This window comes from Oratosquilla oratoria, chromosome 24 (genome assembly GCF_046742065.1).
Source record: "Oratosquilla oratoria isolate Oo_2021 chromosome 24, ASM4674206v1, whole genome shotgun sequence".
NCBI classification, from domain to species: domain Eukaryota; kingdom Metazoa; phylum Arthropoda; class Malacostraca; order Stomatopoda; family Squillidae; genus Oratosquilla; species Oratosquilla oratoria.
In genome coordinates this window covers 34,730,534-34,749,084 of record NC_134800.1, presented here as the reverse complement: position 1 = coordinate 34,749,084, position 18,551 = coordinate 34,730,534, and the positions used below count along the sequence as shown (strand labels likewise).

General features: G+C 36.6%; 1 protein-coding gene across 9 annotated transcripts in view; it reads left to right on the top strand.

Moving 5' to 3' along the window:
* LOC143038551 (calcium/calmodulin-dependent protein kinase type II alpha chain-like) overlaps positions 1–18,551 on the top strand; it is a 267,801-nt gene that overhangs the window by 217,299 nt on the left and 31,951 nt on the right. For 4 of the 9 annotated variants that reach the window (XM_076207891.1, XM_076207888.1, XM_076207893.1 and 1 more), the window contains 3 exons: positions 9,097–9,123; positions 10,181–10,256; positions 11,127–11,221. In XM_076207891.1, coding sequence (XP_076064006.1) covers positions 9,097–9,123; positions 10,181–10,256; positions 11,127–11,221 — 198 coding nt within the window. Of the gene's footprint in view, positions 1–9,096; positions 9,124–10,180; positions 10,257–10,812; positions 10,860–11,126; positions 11,222–18,551 lie in introns of all 9 variants that reach the window. The other 5 variants (XM_076207894.1, XM_076207897.1, XM_076207889.1 and 2 more) reach the window with 3 other exon arrangements.

Sequence of the window (18,551 nt, the reverse complement as noted above, 5' to 3'; positions counted from 1 at the left end):
ATATATTTATATATATGTATATATATATATATATATATGTATATACACACATATATACTGTATATGTATATATATGTATATATATATATATATACATATATATGTATATATATATATATATATACATATATATTTATATATATATATATATACATATATATATTATATATTATACACACATATATATATATATGTATATATATATATATATATATATATATATATATACATATATATATATATATATATACATATACCAAAGGCTCTTTCCCCCTAACAAAGGAGGTAGCCAAAAAACAAAGCCTTAAAACTCACTCCCACCCATTCTATCACCACATACCCCACTCCAATTCACCCCCCCCATCTTGGCTCCTCCTGGATGACGGATCATCCCTGTATCTCACCCACTGCCCTGGGTCAGAAGCAGTGCTGCAAGACACAGTATATCTACAGCAAGGCCACTTCATTTAATCGTTGACCCCCCACCCCACCCTCTCTGTCCCCTCATGTAGAAAAAGAGAAGATGGGGAGAAGTCCCTTTGGGCTGCATCAAATTATTTTTTCACACATACTCCCTCACCCCCCCCCCATCCCACATGAATGCCATTTAATGCATCACAACATCATCCATACACAACCAGTCTCCATTTACCCCTATCTTCTGTCTTCTCCCATCCTTTCTTAACAGACATTCCTCTCTTTCACAATGCCCCTTTTACCCCATCCATCCATCCCATCCCTCGTCACCCCCTCATGTTCACTGCTTCCACCTTTGCCTCCACCCCCCTTCTATTAATCTTTCTTCACTCACCCCCTCCATGGGTCCAAACCATCCCAATACTCCTTCATCAACCCCAACCCCGTACTCCCTTTCCACCCCCGTTCTCCTCCTCACCTCATTTCTCACTCTATCCAGCCTAGCAACCCCTATCAGTGAGGCTAAAGACAGAAGAGACAAAGCCTGGAAAAGATGGAAAAGAGAAAAAAAAAAAAAACATCCAAATGGCAAACATATATAAAACTTAGGAATGAATATGTGAATATATGCAGGAAAGAAAAAAGAAATTATGAAAAAGATATTATAGATCAACCTAAACTCTTTTACAGATATGTAAATGATAAATTATTGGATAAACACGAAATTGTAAAACAGCATGAAGGAGATAAAGAATCTATGGAGGACACAGAAATGGCAGAAGTTATGATCAGATATTTCAGGTCCGTTTTTACAATTGAAAGCTATCAAATTTGGGAAGATGGACATCAAGAAAGACTCCCTAAAATGAAAGAAATAAAGGTAACACAGAAAGAAATAAGAGACCAAATAAAAAGCTTAGATTTTAGGAAATCACATGGACTGGATGGAGTTGCAAATTGGGTACTAAAAGAGTGTATAGACAAACTGATGGACAAATTATACAAGATAATAGACTTTTCACTCAAAGAAGGAAAGGTACAGCAAGATTGGAAAGATGCAAACATAGTACCAATATATAAAGGGGGAAACAAAGAAGATCCTGCAAACTTCAGACCAGTATCCCTTACAAGCACAGTAGCAAAAATATGCGAAAAAGTTATCAGAAACAAATGGATCAAACACTTGGAAGACAATAAAATATTTAACCCTAAACAATTTGGGTTTAGAAGTGGAAGATCATGTACCACAAACTAAGTATGCTTTTACTCGAGATTAATTGAGATAATACAAGAAAGAGACGGCTGGGCAGATTGTGCCTTCTTGGACTTGCAGAAGGCTTTTGACAAAGTACCACATAAAAAGTTAATAAGAAAAATTTAAATAATAGGAATACAAGGTGAGCTACTGGAATGGACAAAGGATTTCTTAACCCCTTCCATACGGTGCCGCATACGTAGGCGGCATGAGGAGCAAGTGGATACGCGAGGCTGCCATATCGGCGTCTTGATTATATTTATTGTAGTTGCCCCTGCATAATGACATACTCTCTAAACTGTCTTTATCACATTTTCTATGGTTATCAAAATTCACGGGTGAAAGAGAGAACGATCGTTATAAGCGGTGACTATATTTTATGATGTGAGTATTATTACGACACATCGTATGTCTGGCAGCTAATGCTGCCCGCGAGATTTTGGCCCGTACTGAAGAGGTTAAGTGGGAGAAAAATGAGAGCGGTACTTAGATACAAAAATTTGAACTGGGAAGATGTGAAGAGTGGCATCCCGGAAGGCTCTGTATTGGCTCCTTTAATGTTTGCCATATATATAAATGATATGGATTAGGGAGTGAATTGTTACATGAACTTCTTTGCTGACGATGCCAAACTACTCAAGAAAGTAAGCACAGAAGAAGATTGCAGTTTGCTACAAGAAAACCTGGACAAAATATGAGAATGGAGTCAGAGATGTGAAATGAACTTTAAGAAATGTATAATAGAATTTGGAAAAAGCAAAAATAGAATATTGGGTCAATATAAAATTGGAAGTGAGGAAGTAAAAAAAAAATCAATTCAGAAAGGGCCTGGAAGTGATTATCTCAAGTGACTTTACACCTGATAAACATGTCAATAAATTATTTGGAGAGACTTTTAACTTATTAAGATTAATGAAAGTGGCCTTCGACTACATGGATGAAGAAATGGGAAAGAAAATAGTGGTTACACTAATAAGACCTAAACTAGAGTATGCTGCAACACAATGGGCACCTCGCAAAAAAAAAAAAAAAAAAAAAAAAAAAAATAGAATTCAAAGAGCAGTGACAAAAATGGCACCTACATTTGACATACGAACAAAGATTGGAGAAATTACATCTATCAACACTGGAACAGAGAAGAGAAAGAGATGATTTGACCATTTACAGAATTATGAAAGGGATGGAAATTCTACTATCCCATTTTATTAGATCCTCTCTATCAATAGTTTCTATGCCTTTCATGATTCTATAAATAGTTATCAAGTCTCCTCTCTCTCTTCTTTGCTCTAATGTCTGTAACACAAGTTTTGCTAGCCTCTCTTCATATGATAGTTCTGAGAGTGTTGGTGCCAATTTTGTAATTGATCTTTGTATTCTTTCAAGTTTTGTTATACATTTTTTTGTACTTGGTGACCACATCGTCGCTGCATATCTTGGTCTTATAAAAGTGAATAATATTTTCTTCACCATTTCTTCATCCAGGTATGTAAATGCCACTTAGATTGTTCTTATTAAATTATAAGTTTCTCAAAAAATTTTGTTTATATGTTTCTCAGGTGACATATTATTCATAATAATGACTCCCAGGTCCTTCTCATTTTCTACTTTTTTATTTGTTCTCCCAGTTTATATGATCCCACTATTCTTTTTTTGCTTCTTCCAAATTCCATTATACTACACTTCTTAACCCCTTCCATACGGTGCCGCACACGTAGGCGTCATGGACTTAGATCTCGGTGGCAGCAACCAATGCCAGCCGTACGACGTGTCGTAATAATACTCGCATCATAAAATATAGTCACCGCTTATATCGATCGTTCTCTCTTCACCCGTGAATTTTGATAACCATAGAAAATGCGATTACAAAAGAATTAGAAAGAATGTCATTATGGAGGGGCGACTACAATAAATATAATCAAGACGCCGATATGGCAGCCTCGCGAATACACTCGCTCCCCATGACGCCTACGTGTGCGGCACCGTATGGAAGGGGTTAATATTGAATTCCATCTCCCACTTCATACTTCATTCCCATACTTTATTGAGATAATTCTGTAGCGACTCACAATCTTCTTCAATGTTCACTTTTTTTTCAATAATTTTGCATCATCCACAAAGAAGCGCATATAACTTTCAATTCCTTTATCTATATCATTAATATATATAGCAAACATTATTGGGGCCAGTACTGTTCCTTGTGGAACACCACTTATCACTTCATGCCAATTAGAGTGTCTCTTATCACCACTCTCATTTTCTTTCATGCAAGAAGTCTTCCATCCACTTCAGCAGTTTGTCCTGTATTCCTCCTGCAGTTTATAATTTTTTAAGCAACCTCTTATGTGGCACCTTATCAAAAGCTTTTTACAGGTCTATAAATGCACAATCAGCCCATCCATCTCTTTCTTGTATTACATCTATTAGCCTTGAATAGAAACACATTAAGTTTGTGACGCATAATCGTCCTTGTCTAAATCCAAATTGCCTTGGATTTAGTCCTTTGTTTTTTTCCAAATGCCTTACCCATCTAATTTTGATAATTCTTTCACAAATTTTAGCTATCGTATTTGTAAAAGAGTCCGGTCTATAGTTACTAGGGTCTTCCTTGTTTTCCCTTTATATATTGGTACTATATTTGCTCTTTTCCAATCTTCTGGAACTTTTCCTTCTTTCAATGAACTGTTTATTAGACTATGTATTTTGTCTGTTAGTTCATTCCTGCATTCTCTCAAAATCCAGTTTGCCATTTCATCTGGTCCATGCGATTTTCTGACATCGAGATTACTCAAGTGATTCATTATTTCATTCCTTGATACTTCTATCTCTTTCATAGGGGGGGACTTTCTCCTCCCATTCGATATCTCTAGGTTGTATGTTCTCCCTTGTAAACACCGATTTAAAATGCTTGTTCATAATTTCTGCCATTTCTATTTCCTCTGTGTATTCAACTCCTCCTTATCGTAGTTTCTCTAATTCTTCTTTGTTTTTCAGTTGTTTACAAATCTGTAAAATTGTTTTGGTTGATCTTTACATTTTTCTATGACATCTTTTTCATATTTTCTCTTTTCGTCTCTGCACACTTGTACATATTCATTTCTATAACTAGTATATATATTTTCCATTTTTCAGATCTTTTGTGTTTCTTCCATCTGGTCCAAGCTTTATCTGTTTTGTCTTTTATCTCCTTACAACTTTTGTTGTACCAGCACTTTACATATTCTTTTTCTTGTTTTTGTCTTGGGACATACTTTTCCACTCCTTTTTTTATAATTTTTTGTCAAAATATTCCATTTCTCTTCTACTGTTGTATCTTCTTTGTGTATTCTTTCCCAGTTTTCATTTTGAAAGAATTCTCTTATTTCATCAAAATTTGTTTTTTCAAACATCAATATTCCTTTTCTATATTGTTCAATTCTTTTCATGTATTTTTCCTCATTTGGTTCTAGTTCTATCAATATGTGGTCACTTTTACTTATTGGTGTCTTGTATTTAATCTTTTCCACTATTTCAGGTTCTGATGTAATTATTAGGTCTAGTCTCAATGGTTCTTCTTCATTTCTATACTTAGTGTTTTCTTGAATCCATTGTGTCATTGTGTGGTCAATTATCATCTCAAGTAGAACATTTCCCCATGAGTCATCTCCACCCTTTACTGTCATCTCTTCCCAGCAGACTTCTTTGCAATTAAAGTTGCCCATCATAACTATTCTTCCTCCATCTTCCATTATCTTATTTAATGTTATTCTTGTGTCTTCTAACATACTTTTATGTTCACTCTCTTCCCACGAGGCTGTTTTTGGGGGCACGTAGTTTATTACAAAATTTCTGCTCCTCTTATCTCTGTCTTCTACTTCTATCATAATCATCTCTACTCTATTCTTTCCATATGTGACACTCTTCATGTTTATATTCTTCTTAGTCAGGAACATAACTCCACCCCCTTGTTTTATCTCTGTTTCTAATCCAATAATTATATGCATTGTGTCCTATGCTGTTGGGTGGTAGTGGACCTTTTAATTTTGTCTCTACAATTCCCATTATGTCCGGTTCTTTTTCCTTCAGATACTCGTTCAGTTCATTCAGTCCTGTTATTAATCCATCTATATTTGTGTAGGACACTCTTAACTTTCTGTTATTTCCATTGTATTTTCTGTTTCTTTTTTGTTTCTCTCTGTTATGGTCCATTTCCTCAATTTCATATTCACTACTCTCCAGTAGAATTCTTCTTTTTCTGACTCCGTTCTGTTCTCGTTTTTTTCTTTAGCTTCTTTCCTTTTCATTTTTTCTTCCTCTCTTTCCTCTTTATTCATTTCTCTTTTTATCCATACCTTTTTATATTGTTCACTTGCTGCTAGTTTCCCTGTTTTTGCTAAGATATTCTCTACTGTTGTTTGTGACCTGAATTTAATCTTAATTGGTCTGGTCTTATCTGTACTATATTTTCCGAGCCTAAACATCTCTTCAATTTGTTTCATGGATTTGGGTTCATGTTCCTGAACTAATTCTAGTAAATTGTTTACTTTTTCTTTTTCCTCTTTAATTCTTGTGGTTCTATTTAGGTTAAATTTCTCTTCCATTCCTAATATAATTATACATTTCTTTTTGTCTGCTAAGTCTCTTACTATATTCTCCTGTCTCATCACTTTAATAACTGAGTCTTCAGTTTGTTCTTTCATTTGTTGCTTAATTATGTCAGTAAATGCAACTTTACTGTTTTCCTGGATTTTTTTCCAACCCTGTTCTTCTTTTGCTATGGCCTCTTTATTGTCTTTATTATTCCTCTTTAATTCCTCATTCTCATCTTTAACTTCTTTTAACTGTCTTTTTAATTCTTCTATTTCTAAAGTTAAGTTTTTGTTCGCCTTCTCTAGTTCTTCCAATCTTTCAACTCTCTGCGCAACGTTGGCTACATTACCGAACCTATTTTCCCAATGCTCAGTCATTTTTTCAAGTTTTTCCTCTAGTCTTGCTAATCGGGGCAGGTTGGTATCCCCCCCACCCTCTTTAAATCCCAGGAAATTATTATCATCACCTTCTACTGTACTGCTCTTATCTATATTTCTAATCTTTACATTTTTGTTGATCCCGTCATCACTGAAATCATCGTCATCATCAGTCCGTCTTTTGTTTACAAGACTCCTGGCCTCCTGGACCAAGTCCCCCTCTTCCTCATTTCCTTCCATTTCCCTCAATCCCTCCCCTTCTCCTTTTTTATCACCTTCCCACTACACGAGCTTTCTCCTTCCCTATAAATACAATAAGGTAGTTCCTGGACGTTGAGATCTACGAAGATTTTCCTTTTTCTTCGGAACTCCAATTCTCGCCATCCATTCGACAAAAGTGTGTGTGTGTGTGTGCATGTATGCATATGTACATGTGTCTTTACCTAAGTTTAGTACTGTATATGGTATTGGAGCTGTGCTCATGGGGTCCTGTGTCTTTGCCTCCATTTATCAAACTTTATATACTAAATTCATATAAATTGTTGAACTTAATTATATCTCTATGCAGGTTGTTCCAACAATCCACCTGTATATGTGGAAGAATATACTTTCTAATATCTTTTTATTTTTTTTTTTTTCATATTCTTCTGTCTTCATTTTACAATGACCTTGTTGATCTTTCATTGTATTATTGATATACCATAGGAATATTGCAGTTACCAGAAATGAGCCCTGTGGTACCCCGCTAGTCACTTCTATCCAGTTTGACATTTCATATCTCAGTATTGTTCTCGCATGTCTCTTACTCAAAGAATATTTTACCTATTCTAATGGACTCTTTTTAAATCCTGCACTTGCTAACTTCCATATTAATCTACTGTGTAGTACCTTGATGAAAGCCATTTCTAAGTTCGGCTGTACATAATATGCTATTACTTTGATCTTCAATCTTCATATTTTTAAACTATATTTCAGTTTACCATCCACTGTTTTCATATTAAGTTCATCAATATGAATATGAAGTCAGATGTATTGATTCATATTAAAAATACTTATTTGAATTACTATTGATCTTAGATTGGGGCCCCATGTTTTCCTCCAATACAATGATTACTACATTAAATTAGGTTGTTGTTGTTGTTGTCGTTCCCTAGACTGTTTGTCCAAGCAGTCCCGTCTCCCCAAGGAATGCCACAGCCGAAACTGGGTTTTCCCACAAATTCTTTATAGATTGTATGTTGTGTTGTTTGCGTGCATGATTGTGTATAATGCAGTCTTCCATTATGTGTTGTATGGTATGGGGTGAAGTGTTACATCCTGGGCAGCTGTTCACAATGCGGTCATCCAGCCTCTTCTGGTAGCTTAGAAGTGCTGTTGTTTTCCTTGGCTTCTATAGATGAGCCTGATCATCACTGCCAGCTTTGTGTGTGTGTGTGTGTGTGTGTGTATTTACCTAGTTGTATTTTACGGGAAGGGGAGCTATGCTCGTGGTGTCCCGTCTTCATATCTCATTTTATCTGTGTGTGCATGTGTGATTCCCATGGGCTTGGATCACATGCTGGATGGATGATTGAGTTATTACCCTCCTGTATGAGAGTTTATACCTGGCTCAGTCTTTGGGTAATGCTGTGACCTTATGCACATACAGACACATGCCCAACTCCTTGCCCACTAGAGTTGGAGTGCTGGCTTTTAGTGCAGTGACACTGAAATTTTCAGCCTTAGGTGAGACATAAACTCAGATCACTGAGTCAGTGGTCGAGACCAGTACCATCACACCATCAAGCTGTGTGTGTATGTGTATGTATGTGCATGTGTGTGTATGTATTTACCTAGTTTACCTAGTTGTATTATATGGGAAGGGGAGCTATGCTTGTGGTGACCCGTTTTTGTATCTCGCAAGATCAAGTTTGTTCTTAAATTGTTGTATTGTGTTTGCACACACTATTTCTTCATCCAATTTGTTCCATATATCTATCACATGTGCATGCATGTATGTGTGTGCCTGTGTTAATATATTATGAAAAGAAATATTTATGTTCAGATGAAATCATACATATTAATCTTTAGTAGTGTTCTCACATGTGACACAAAGAGGTCAGTCCTGTCTAAACCTCAGCTGATCAAGTTTGGTAGTTGAAATGCATCCTTGCTACCAGTTTGAACTAGTAGATGTAGACTAGACCACTGTCAGCACCTCATTTAGAGAAAATAGCATTAGTCTAGTAGGTATAAAATTATTATATGAAGTTAAATATAAATTTTGGTTTGTTATACTTTATGAATTTTTTTAAATCATGATATGTACCTATAATTAAAAAGAAAAATTTTTGTTTCCTTATTTGAAGTGCTTGTTTGAAATCATGACTAGAAATAACAGAAAATCCACTTCTCTATTCTGACTTCAGCACACTTAAAATCATCTTACCCTGTTACTAAAAACTAAACTTTCAACTCACTGTCTGTTTCTACATATTTCAGCTAATAGGAACAACAATATCTTGGACCGTGAGTATCACCACCATGCCTCTTCTCTCCTGTGTTGAAGCAGTTGAGAACAGTCCATGTCTTATGCCTCTTAACTACTTTTGCAGAGCCACTATAATTAGAAATAGTGTAATAATTGGGAAACACACTTTTTTATTTGTAATTAAGGTTTTACTTTTAGGTAACTTTTTTCTTTTTTTTAGTAATTTGCTGTAATACAGTGCTTTTAATTTTTATATTAAGTTCTGTATTAATATGATTTTACTCCTAATTCTATCTATTTTACTTTTTTGTTTTGTAAGCATCTGTTAAGAGATAGATTTAAACAAGTACAGTTGTCAGGACCATGTAAGTGTTCCAGCCACAGTAGGGATTGAGCCTGGTGGATCTCACTGGCTTACCAGCACCAGAATTATTTACAGAAGCTTAGCATCATAAATGCCACCTCTTCATTACTTCACTCTTGCTACAGAGTAGGAGGCTTGGGTTGATTCTGTATATTGCATACTGCATCTTTTTTCCAGTAGACAGAATCCAGTATGGATATATGCACATCACTTGTATACTACCACTGACAAGTAAACAGTTGCCCATCATATGCAAGTTATCATCATAAACTGATATACCTAAAATTCTTCTCACCAGATACTTTAAGAGCAGAGTGTTGGCATGACCTTGCATGTATGCTGTATATTTAGAGGCCCTCTTTATTTTATTGAGTGGATTATTTTATTTCATAGTAATTAAGTAAAATCTGTGTGCATTGTGAGTTTTTCAGCAATAAAGTGTCAGTTAAATACTATGAATATTTCATAAACTAAAAATAAAAGTTTATTGGAAAAAATAAAGGAGGTTGCCTTATGATTAGAATTGAATTTATATATACATATATATATGTATATATATATATATATATATATTTTGCTTAAATGGTGGTTGCCTCCTATGTTCCCTAACTGGATGTAACTTCCTCAACTTACCACCTGTTGACTGTTCATTACATCACACATTTTCTTCAAACTTTACACCAATTGTTTATTATGCATGTTCATATTAAGAAGTTATTTTTGCATTGCAGCACGAAAACAGGAGATTGTGAAAGTGACAGAACAGCTCATTGAATGCATCAATAGTGGGGACTTTGAAGCATATACGTAAGTCCTTCAACATCTTGAATATTATGACATCCGTAGTGGATTGCATTTATTAAGTAGCTTTCTAGGTCTGATCATGACTTTAGTCATTTGATAATTTTTATATACATCGGTATTTTACAACTTGAAAACTTAATTTTGCAAAGTGTATTTATTTTCATGGTCATGTAGGTGTTTCATTGGTGATTGTATCCAAAAAATTGCTAAAATCTTATCATTTCAGTATTATTATTAAGAATGTTGTGTGAATTTATTTTCTTTCCCTTTTTTTTTTTTTATAAATTTCCTAGTATGGTAATGAATTAGTAATTTATATAGGAAAGCAATTAACTTTAAAATTACTGACAGAAGAGTATTACTGCTTAGCCCCAAATAATATAGAGTTGGATGTTGAGAAAGGTCACTATTTCTTCAGAAGTATAAACACAAAAATCTCAGGAAAGTATCCAAGGGTTATTGAGAAGATTATGTATAACAGATGGGGACATCAATGTATTAAAACTTTGTAAATGTTAATTAGTCCATCAGGTTCCTTAAACTTTTGTCTCTTCCACAGTCAACTTTGTCAGCAAACAGTTCGGGGGTTTGATGATATACTTCAAGGTAATTTCAAGTTGATTACCTCTAGGATATCCTTGGGTATGGGTAATAATGGTAATGGAGTAAAATGTCTTTCACTTTAGCATTCAGTTGTATCCATTGAATGTGGAAAGGTTGTTCCTTTCAGGCACAAAAATGTCTTTACCAACGTAAAAGTAGGGAATTTTGTTTAACATTTAACAAATTATTGTCAATTTACTCCACATTACCTATTACTCTACCCATATTTATTATAATAATCAATGATTACCCTCTGCCTTCTATTTTCAGCAAAATATGCGACACACACCTGACCTCCTTCGAACCAGAGGCGCTAGGCAATTTAGTCGAGGGATTGGAGTTCCACAAATTTTACTTTGATAATGGTAAATTCAATGGCTCATGTTTTGCAGCTTTTGCAGTTGTAAGATTACCCCAGCAAGTTAGTTTTTGGTTGTTGGATATATATGTATGCAACCACTAGCAGTGTTTTAAACATGCTATATGGCCTCTTCATGTGCACTTTTCAAAATAACAACAACCATACTATCTTTTGTCTTGTTATTTCCACTCATAGTGGTCTTCAACACCTTGGCTATATTGCAAAGAATTTTTTTTTTTAATTTCTTAGTTTTGATAATCTTCAAAGAATTTTTCTGAAATGGAGGCAAATTGATGATGAGGGTAGGCTTTCATATACATATGTTTTACCAAAAACAGGTCTTTCACAATTGGTTGCAAATACCAAGGTAATTTGAATATATGGAGTCACTGCCCTGTGGTGCATAGCCAAGGTGTTCTAAGATACAAAGTAATTCGTGTGTGGAAAGCTTTGCTATCACAGGCATAGTAGGTTTGATGGTGCAGGTTTAGTGTAGTTTGAAGCAGATTTGGTGTGGATATGATTTTGAAAATGTATTATTGTGTTATGATGTTTCTGTTGTATAGTTTTAATGTCTGCAAATATTATGTGGTTTGATGTTACATAATATTCATGTGTGTGTGTGTGTGTGTGAATGTACACACACATGCACACACTCATATATACAGTGTATACATTTTTAATGTAGACTAATGTATGTTATATGTCAATTTGTAGACATCTGCTCACTATAGGTTTAAATTAATCTGGTGGTCCTGCAAGACGGATGTTGGAGAGAATCATCTCCTCACTGCTTGTCTTCATATTCCATCAACACCTTTCTTTATATCTGGAGGGTTTGGGCTGTATATGTCCCTCCATGTTACACCAAAGATCTCTATCAGTAACTATCTTTCCTCCACTTTTTCCCACAAAGAAAATGGAGAAGTTGTGATTACTTTCCTGCTCTTATTCCTTCTACCAGCCAGTGACACAGAGAGTAACCCATATACAGCACAGACACAATTCCAAAGTTTCTCTCCAGAGGGTCCTGTAGGAGAACCAAAGGACCATTACTGACAACTGTGGAGGTGTTTCCAGTCCATGAAATTTGGGGCATACATACATACATACATACACATACCAAAAGGCCCCTTCCCCCTTAGAAGTGGGGTGGCCCAGCCAAGGTATACACCCACCCATCCCATATCCATCCAGCACCCATTTGATGTCCCTTTTATCTTAGTTCCTTGTGAATAAAGGGTCATGCTTGTCCCCTGCCCAGTGATTTGGTCAGAAGTAATACAGCAAAACACAGCTCTTCCGTGGCACACCCTGACAGCTGAATCTGGTCCTCCACCACTGCATTATATTGCAACCCACTCAAGAATTTACAGAGGCAAGCAACCACTCACCACTCATATCTACCTCTTGCCCTCTCCCTTTCCTAATCAATAGATGTTCCCCTTGTACCCAAATCCCCATTCATTCCATCCATCACATTCTTTGTCTTCCCACAAGTTCTTTCCACCCACCTCAGCCTTCCACACTGTTTTTGCTGGTTTTCCTTCACTCATACTTTCGAAATACCCAAACCATCCCAGTATTCTGTGAGCAACCTTACCTACCAGGTCTTTCCACCCCTGCTCTCCATCTAACTCATTATTTCTCATGTTATAATTGTACATGGAGAGATGATAATAGAAGAGAAGGCAGTAAGAGGAAAATGGGCAGAGTATTTTAGGGAGTTGGTTGCTAAATATGAAGAAGGATAGGGAGGGAAAGGTAGTTGCAGTGGAAACCAAGAAAATGACTGTGATGAATAAGGAAAATGGAGGAGAAATAAGGAAAGATGAAGTGAAGGCAGTTGTTAAGATGATGATGAGAGCAGGTAAAGCACCTGGGTTGGATGGATGTCATGCAGAATGTCTGAAAAAAGGAGGTACAGTGATGGTGGACAGGTTGGTGAGGTTATTTAATGTTTAATAGAGGGTAGAGTACCAAAGAACTGGAGAAATGCCTGTATAGTTCCACTTTACAAGGGGAAAGGGGACAAGTGTGAGTGTAGTAGTTTCAGTGGGATTAGCTTGTTAAGTGTCGTTGGGAAGGCTTATGGGAGGGTCTTGATTGAGAGGATTAGGAGAGAAACAGAGGGAGTAATTGGTGAGGAAAAGTGTGGATTTAGGACTGGCAGGGGTTGCATAGATCAGATTTTTGTGGTAAGACGTGTGTGAGAAAGTTTTAGGAAAATATAAGAATGTTTTTTGGGCTTTTATGGATTTGGAAAAGGCTTATGATAGGGTAGACAGGGAGGCAGTGTGGGAGGTATTGCAGATATATGGGATACAAGGAAAGCTTTTAAGAGCAGTCAAGATTTTTTATGAGAGTATTAGAACTTGTATTAGGATTAGAAATGGAGAAAGTGAGTGGTTCGAGGTAAAGGTGGGACTTCGTCAGGGATGTGTTATATCGTCTTGGCTGTTCGATTTATACATGGATGGAGTGATGCAAGAGGTAGTGGTTAGGGGATTGGAGATGGTTAAAAAAAAATGGAGAAAAGTGGGAGATAAGTCAGTTGTTGTTTGCTGACAACACTGGGCTTGTAGCAGGATCCGAGGAGGGATTGAGGAAGTTAGTGACAGAGTTTGGGAAAGTGTGCGAAAGAAGGAAGCTGAAGATAAATGTGGGTAAAAGTAAAGTGATGAGATGTATAAGGGGAGAAAGTGGCAGCAGACTGGAAGTGAGTATTAACCCCTTCCATACGGTGCTGCACACGTAGGCGGCATGAGGAGCAAGTGGATACGCGAGGCTGCCATATCGGCATCTTGATTATATTTATTGTAGTTGCCCCTGTGTAATGACATACTCTCTAAACTGTCTTCATCACATTTTCTATGGTTATCAAAATTCACGGGTGAAAGAGAGAATGATCGTTATAAGCGGTGACTATATTTTATGATGCCAGTATTATTACGACACATCGTACGTCTGACAGCTAATGCTGCCCGCAAGATTTTGAACCGTACTGAAGAGGTTAAGGGAGACTGGAGGAAGTAGATAGTTTTAGATACTTGGGTGTGAATGTGGCGGGAAAGGGAGGAGTGGAGGTGGAGGTAGAATATAGATTGAGATAAGCAAGTAAATACCTTGGGGGATTAAAAATGTAATGAGAAATAGATATTTGGGAATGGGTGCTAAGAGGAGATTGTATGGAGTGATTGTAACAGAGAGGGGGGGTTGGGAATTTAATGAAGTGGCCTTGCTGTGGATGTGCTGTGTCTTGCAACACTGCTTCTAACCCAGGGCAGTGGGCGAGATGCAGGGATGACCTGTCATCCAGGAGATGCCAAGATAAGAGAGAGGGAGGGTGGTGGATGGGAGTGGAGTATGTTGGGGATGGAATGGGTACAAGTGGTTTTTATGCCTTTGTGTTTTGGCTACCTCCCTTGTAAGGGGGAAAAAGCCTTTGGTATATGTATGTGCATGTATAATTATAAACCCCATTATATATTTTAAACACTTCATCTGAAACATATTAAGGCTTCTCCTTTTTCCCTCCCTTTAATTTCAAGTCTTTGCTACATGCAATGTCTTCAGCACAATCACTCCTTCACCCAGTCAACTCTGTGTTCACCTCTAGATACCTGTTTCACAGAACATTTTTCATTCCCACAAGACTTCACCTGCTTCTCTTACTCTATAATTTAACTCCACCCCAATTCCTCCATTTCCTGATTCATGTGAACTTAAATACTGAAAGCTCTTCACTTCCTCCAGCCTCTCTCTTTGGACTTGCCTCCAACTCAGTGCCACTCTCTCTCCTTGTACATCTCATCACCTTACTAATGCCCACATTTACTTTCCATTGTATTTTCTCCCAAACTCTCCCAAACTCTAGTACTAACTGCCTTAGACTCCTCTGACTTAACAACAAGTGCAGTGTCATCTTTTCACACCCCATCCATGTACATGTTGAACAACCATTATGACATTACACAATCATGGGACAGTCCCACCTTCACCACAAACTGCTCTATTTTTTCCATTTTCTACCTTGATATATGATTTCCATACTTAAGCATGCTGCCTTCCTCCCTACTGCACCTAGAAGCTATTAATAGGCTGTGAAGCCCTGTCATGTAAGGAAGCCTGTGACACATCCTCTCAAAAACTAAAAAGTTAACCAGGTTGAGGAAACAAAATAAGCCTATACCACTGGAGAGTTCTAATTAAAACCTGGCCTAGGTAAGTAGTGTAGGCAACTGTGAAACCCTCTTAAAAGATAATATTCTATCTAAAGGAGAGGTAAGCAGCCTGATTTTTTTTTTTTTTTTTTTTTTTTTTTTTTTTTTTTTTTTTTTTTTTTTTTTTTTAATGTGTGGACATCAATATAAATGTCTAATCAGGGGAATGTTAGTGGGAGGAATATTGTAAGACTAGCCCCAAAGTCCCAATAGTTTGGCTGTTTTTATTGTATGACACACTTGGCAAGGGACCTGTAATAGGTACTGTTAATGTTGGTTGTATTGTAAGATGGACTTTGAAGAGAATCATCTCCCCACTACTCACCTTCAGAACCTATCAACACCCTCACCTCATCTGGAGGCGCACACCCAAGATTAACAATTAGTCTGTAGATGGAATCCAATATCTCACTATATTTACTTAATTGTAGGATACTTGAAAGGAGCAATACTCATGGGGCCCTCTGTCTCCTACTCTCCAATTTATCACATGTAGCATTAAATTCATGTATGGTTCAACTTGTTCTGTAAAATTCATTTCCAATTATCACGTTTAGATATGAATTCATGTATTGTTTCAGCTTGGACTATATCACCTTCTAAGCTATTCCAAGTATTTATGGATCTGTATGGAAAACTATTCACATCCTTTAGACATATAATCTTTCTACTTTATTCTCATGGCCTCTTAACCACTTCAATACGACTCAAATGATTGTGTGCAGAATTGACTGCCATATGTAATTTGCATCACACTACTTGCATTATAAAATATAAAGTCACTGCTGTATTACTCATTCTCTTTTACTCTGATTAATAATAAACAAGGAAAACATGATCAAACCAATTGACAGAATCTGGGAGTAAATCATATACAACTACCAAAAATATAAATATAATCAAAATGCTGATACCAGCATCCTTGTGTACCCACTTGTGCCTCATGATGCCTATGTAGGCATCATTGTACTGAAGTGTACTGAAGTGTACTGAGAGCCCTTCCATCAATAAAATCTATCCCTTCTAGTGACCTGAATACTATAATGATATCACTTCTTTCTCATCAATCTTTCAAACTTGAGTCAGTGCTTTTAGTCTTTTTTCACATGGTTTATCTGTCAGGTTGGTAACCACCCTGGCAAGTTTGATTTGTGTACACACACACACACAAACACACTTTTGTCGGATGGATGGCGAGGATTCGAGTGAAGAAAAAGTGAAATTTTCGTGGACTTCAACGCAAAGGAAGTACCTATTGTATTTACAGGGAAGGGGGTAACCCGTGGTGTCGTGGGAAAGTGAGGAAAAAGGAGAAGGGGAGGGATTACTGAGGGAAATGGAAGGAAATGAGGAAGGGGAGGACTTGGTCCAAGAGGCCAGACGTCTTGTAAACAAATGAAGGACCGATGATTCTGGTGATGGGATTAACAAAATTGTAAAGATTAGAAATATAGATAAGAGCAGCACAATGGAAGGTGAGGATAATAATTTCCAGGGATTTAATGAGGGTGGGGGGTGAGATCGGAATGAGGGGAGGGTTGTGTATTGGGAGTGACTAACTTACTCGAATTCTACAACACAGTTATCTCGAATTATGACAAAAGAAACAATATAGATTTAATATATCTAGACTTTGCAAAAGCTTTTGATACCGTCCCACACGAAAGACTACTTACTAAATTAGCTTCACACGGAATAAGTGGTAGCCTATTAAGTTGGACTAGTAATTGGTTGAATGATCGAAAACAGAGAGTTGTTTTAAATGGAAAAACCTCTAGATGGAAAAATGTTACAAGTGGAGCTCCTCAGGGTTCCGTTCTTGGGCCACTTCTATTCATAGTATATATAAATGACACAAGCATTGGACTAAAATCTTCTCTTTCCAAATTTGCTGATGATACAAAACTGTGCGGAATGGCAAATGATCACTTAAACCAATTAGATATTCAAGAATATTTAGAGAGATTATAGCAATGATCTGAAAAGTGGCTAACGAAATTTAACACAAGTAAATGCAAGGTAATGCACATAGGTAAAAATAACAGTAAGTACGATTACAAGTTATATGGAAATTCGTTAACAAAAGTGAATAGTGAAAAAGATCTCGGCGTAATTATCAGTAACGATCTCAAATCATCCAAGCAGTGTATTTCAGCCTCTGAGAAAGAAAATAAGATTCTAGGACTGATTGCGCTATATTTTTACTTCAAAAGTCCATCACTCATTAACAAGCTATATAAATCGTTAGTTCGTCCACATTTGGAATATGCTGTTTCCATATGGTCACCGAATCTCATTAACCCCTTCCATACGGTGCCGCACACGTAGGCGTCATGGGGAGCGAGTGTATTCGCGAGGCTGCCATATCGGCGTCTTGATTATATTTATTGTAGTCGCCCCTCCATAATGACATTCTTTCTAATTCTTTTGTAATTGCATTTTCTATGGTTATCAAAATTCACGGGTGAAGAGAGAACGATCGATATAAGCGGTGACTATATTTTATGATGCGAGTATTATTACGACACGTCGTACGGCTGGCATTGGCTGCTGCCACCGAGATCTAAGTCCATGACGCCTACGTGTGCGGCACCGTATGGAAGGGGTTAAAGAGATTGACAGACTGGAAAAAGTACAACGGCAAGCCACAAAACTGATTCCAAGTATCAAAAATAAATCATACGAAAATCGACTAAAACATATGAATCTGTGTTCCCTAAAAAAGCGTAGACTCAGAGGTGACTTGATACAGGTCTTTAAAATTCTAAAGGGAATTGACAACATTAAGTGACAAAATTTTCACATTGAATGAGAATCAGACAAGAAACAATGGTCTCGAACTGTCCGGAAATAGATTCAATTTGGAAGTGGGTAGAAACAACTTTGCCAACCGTGTAGTTAATGAATGGAATAAACTTCCTGCAGAGCCAGTGCAATGTAGTTCAGTTCGAAGCTTTAAGAATCATTTAGATAAACACCTAAGCAAGATGCTGTAACGATTATAATTTATTCTATATTATTTGTTTTTGTTTTGTTATCATTTGTCTATATGATTCTCATTTATCATTAGTTGTATGTCATTTTATTATTATTTACTATTTACCTGTTTGT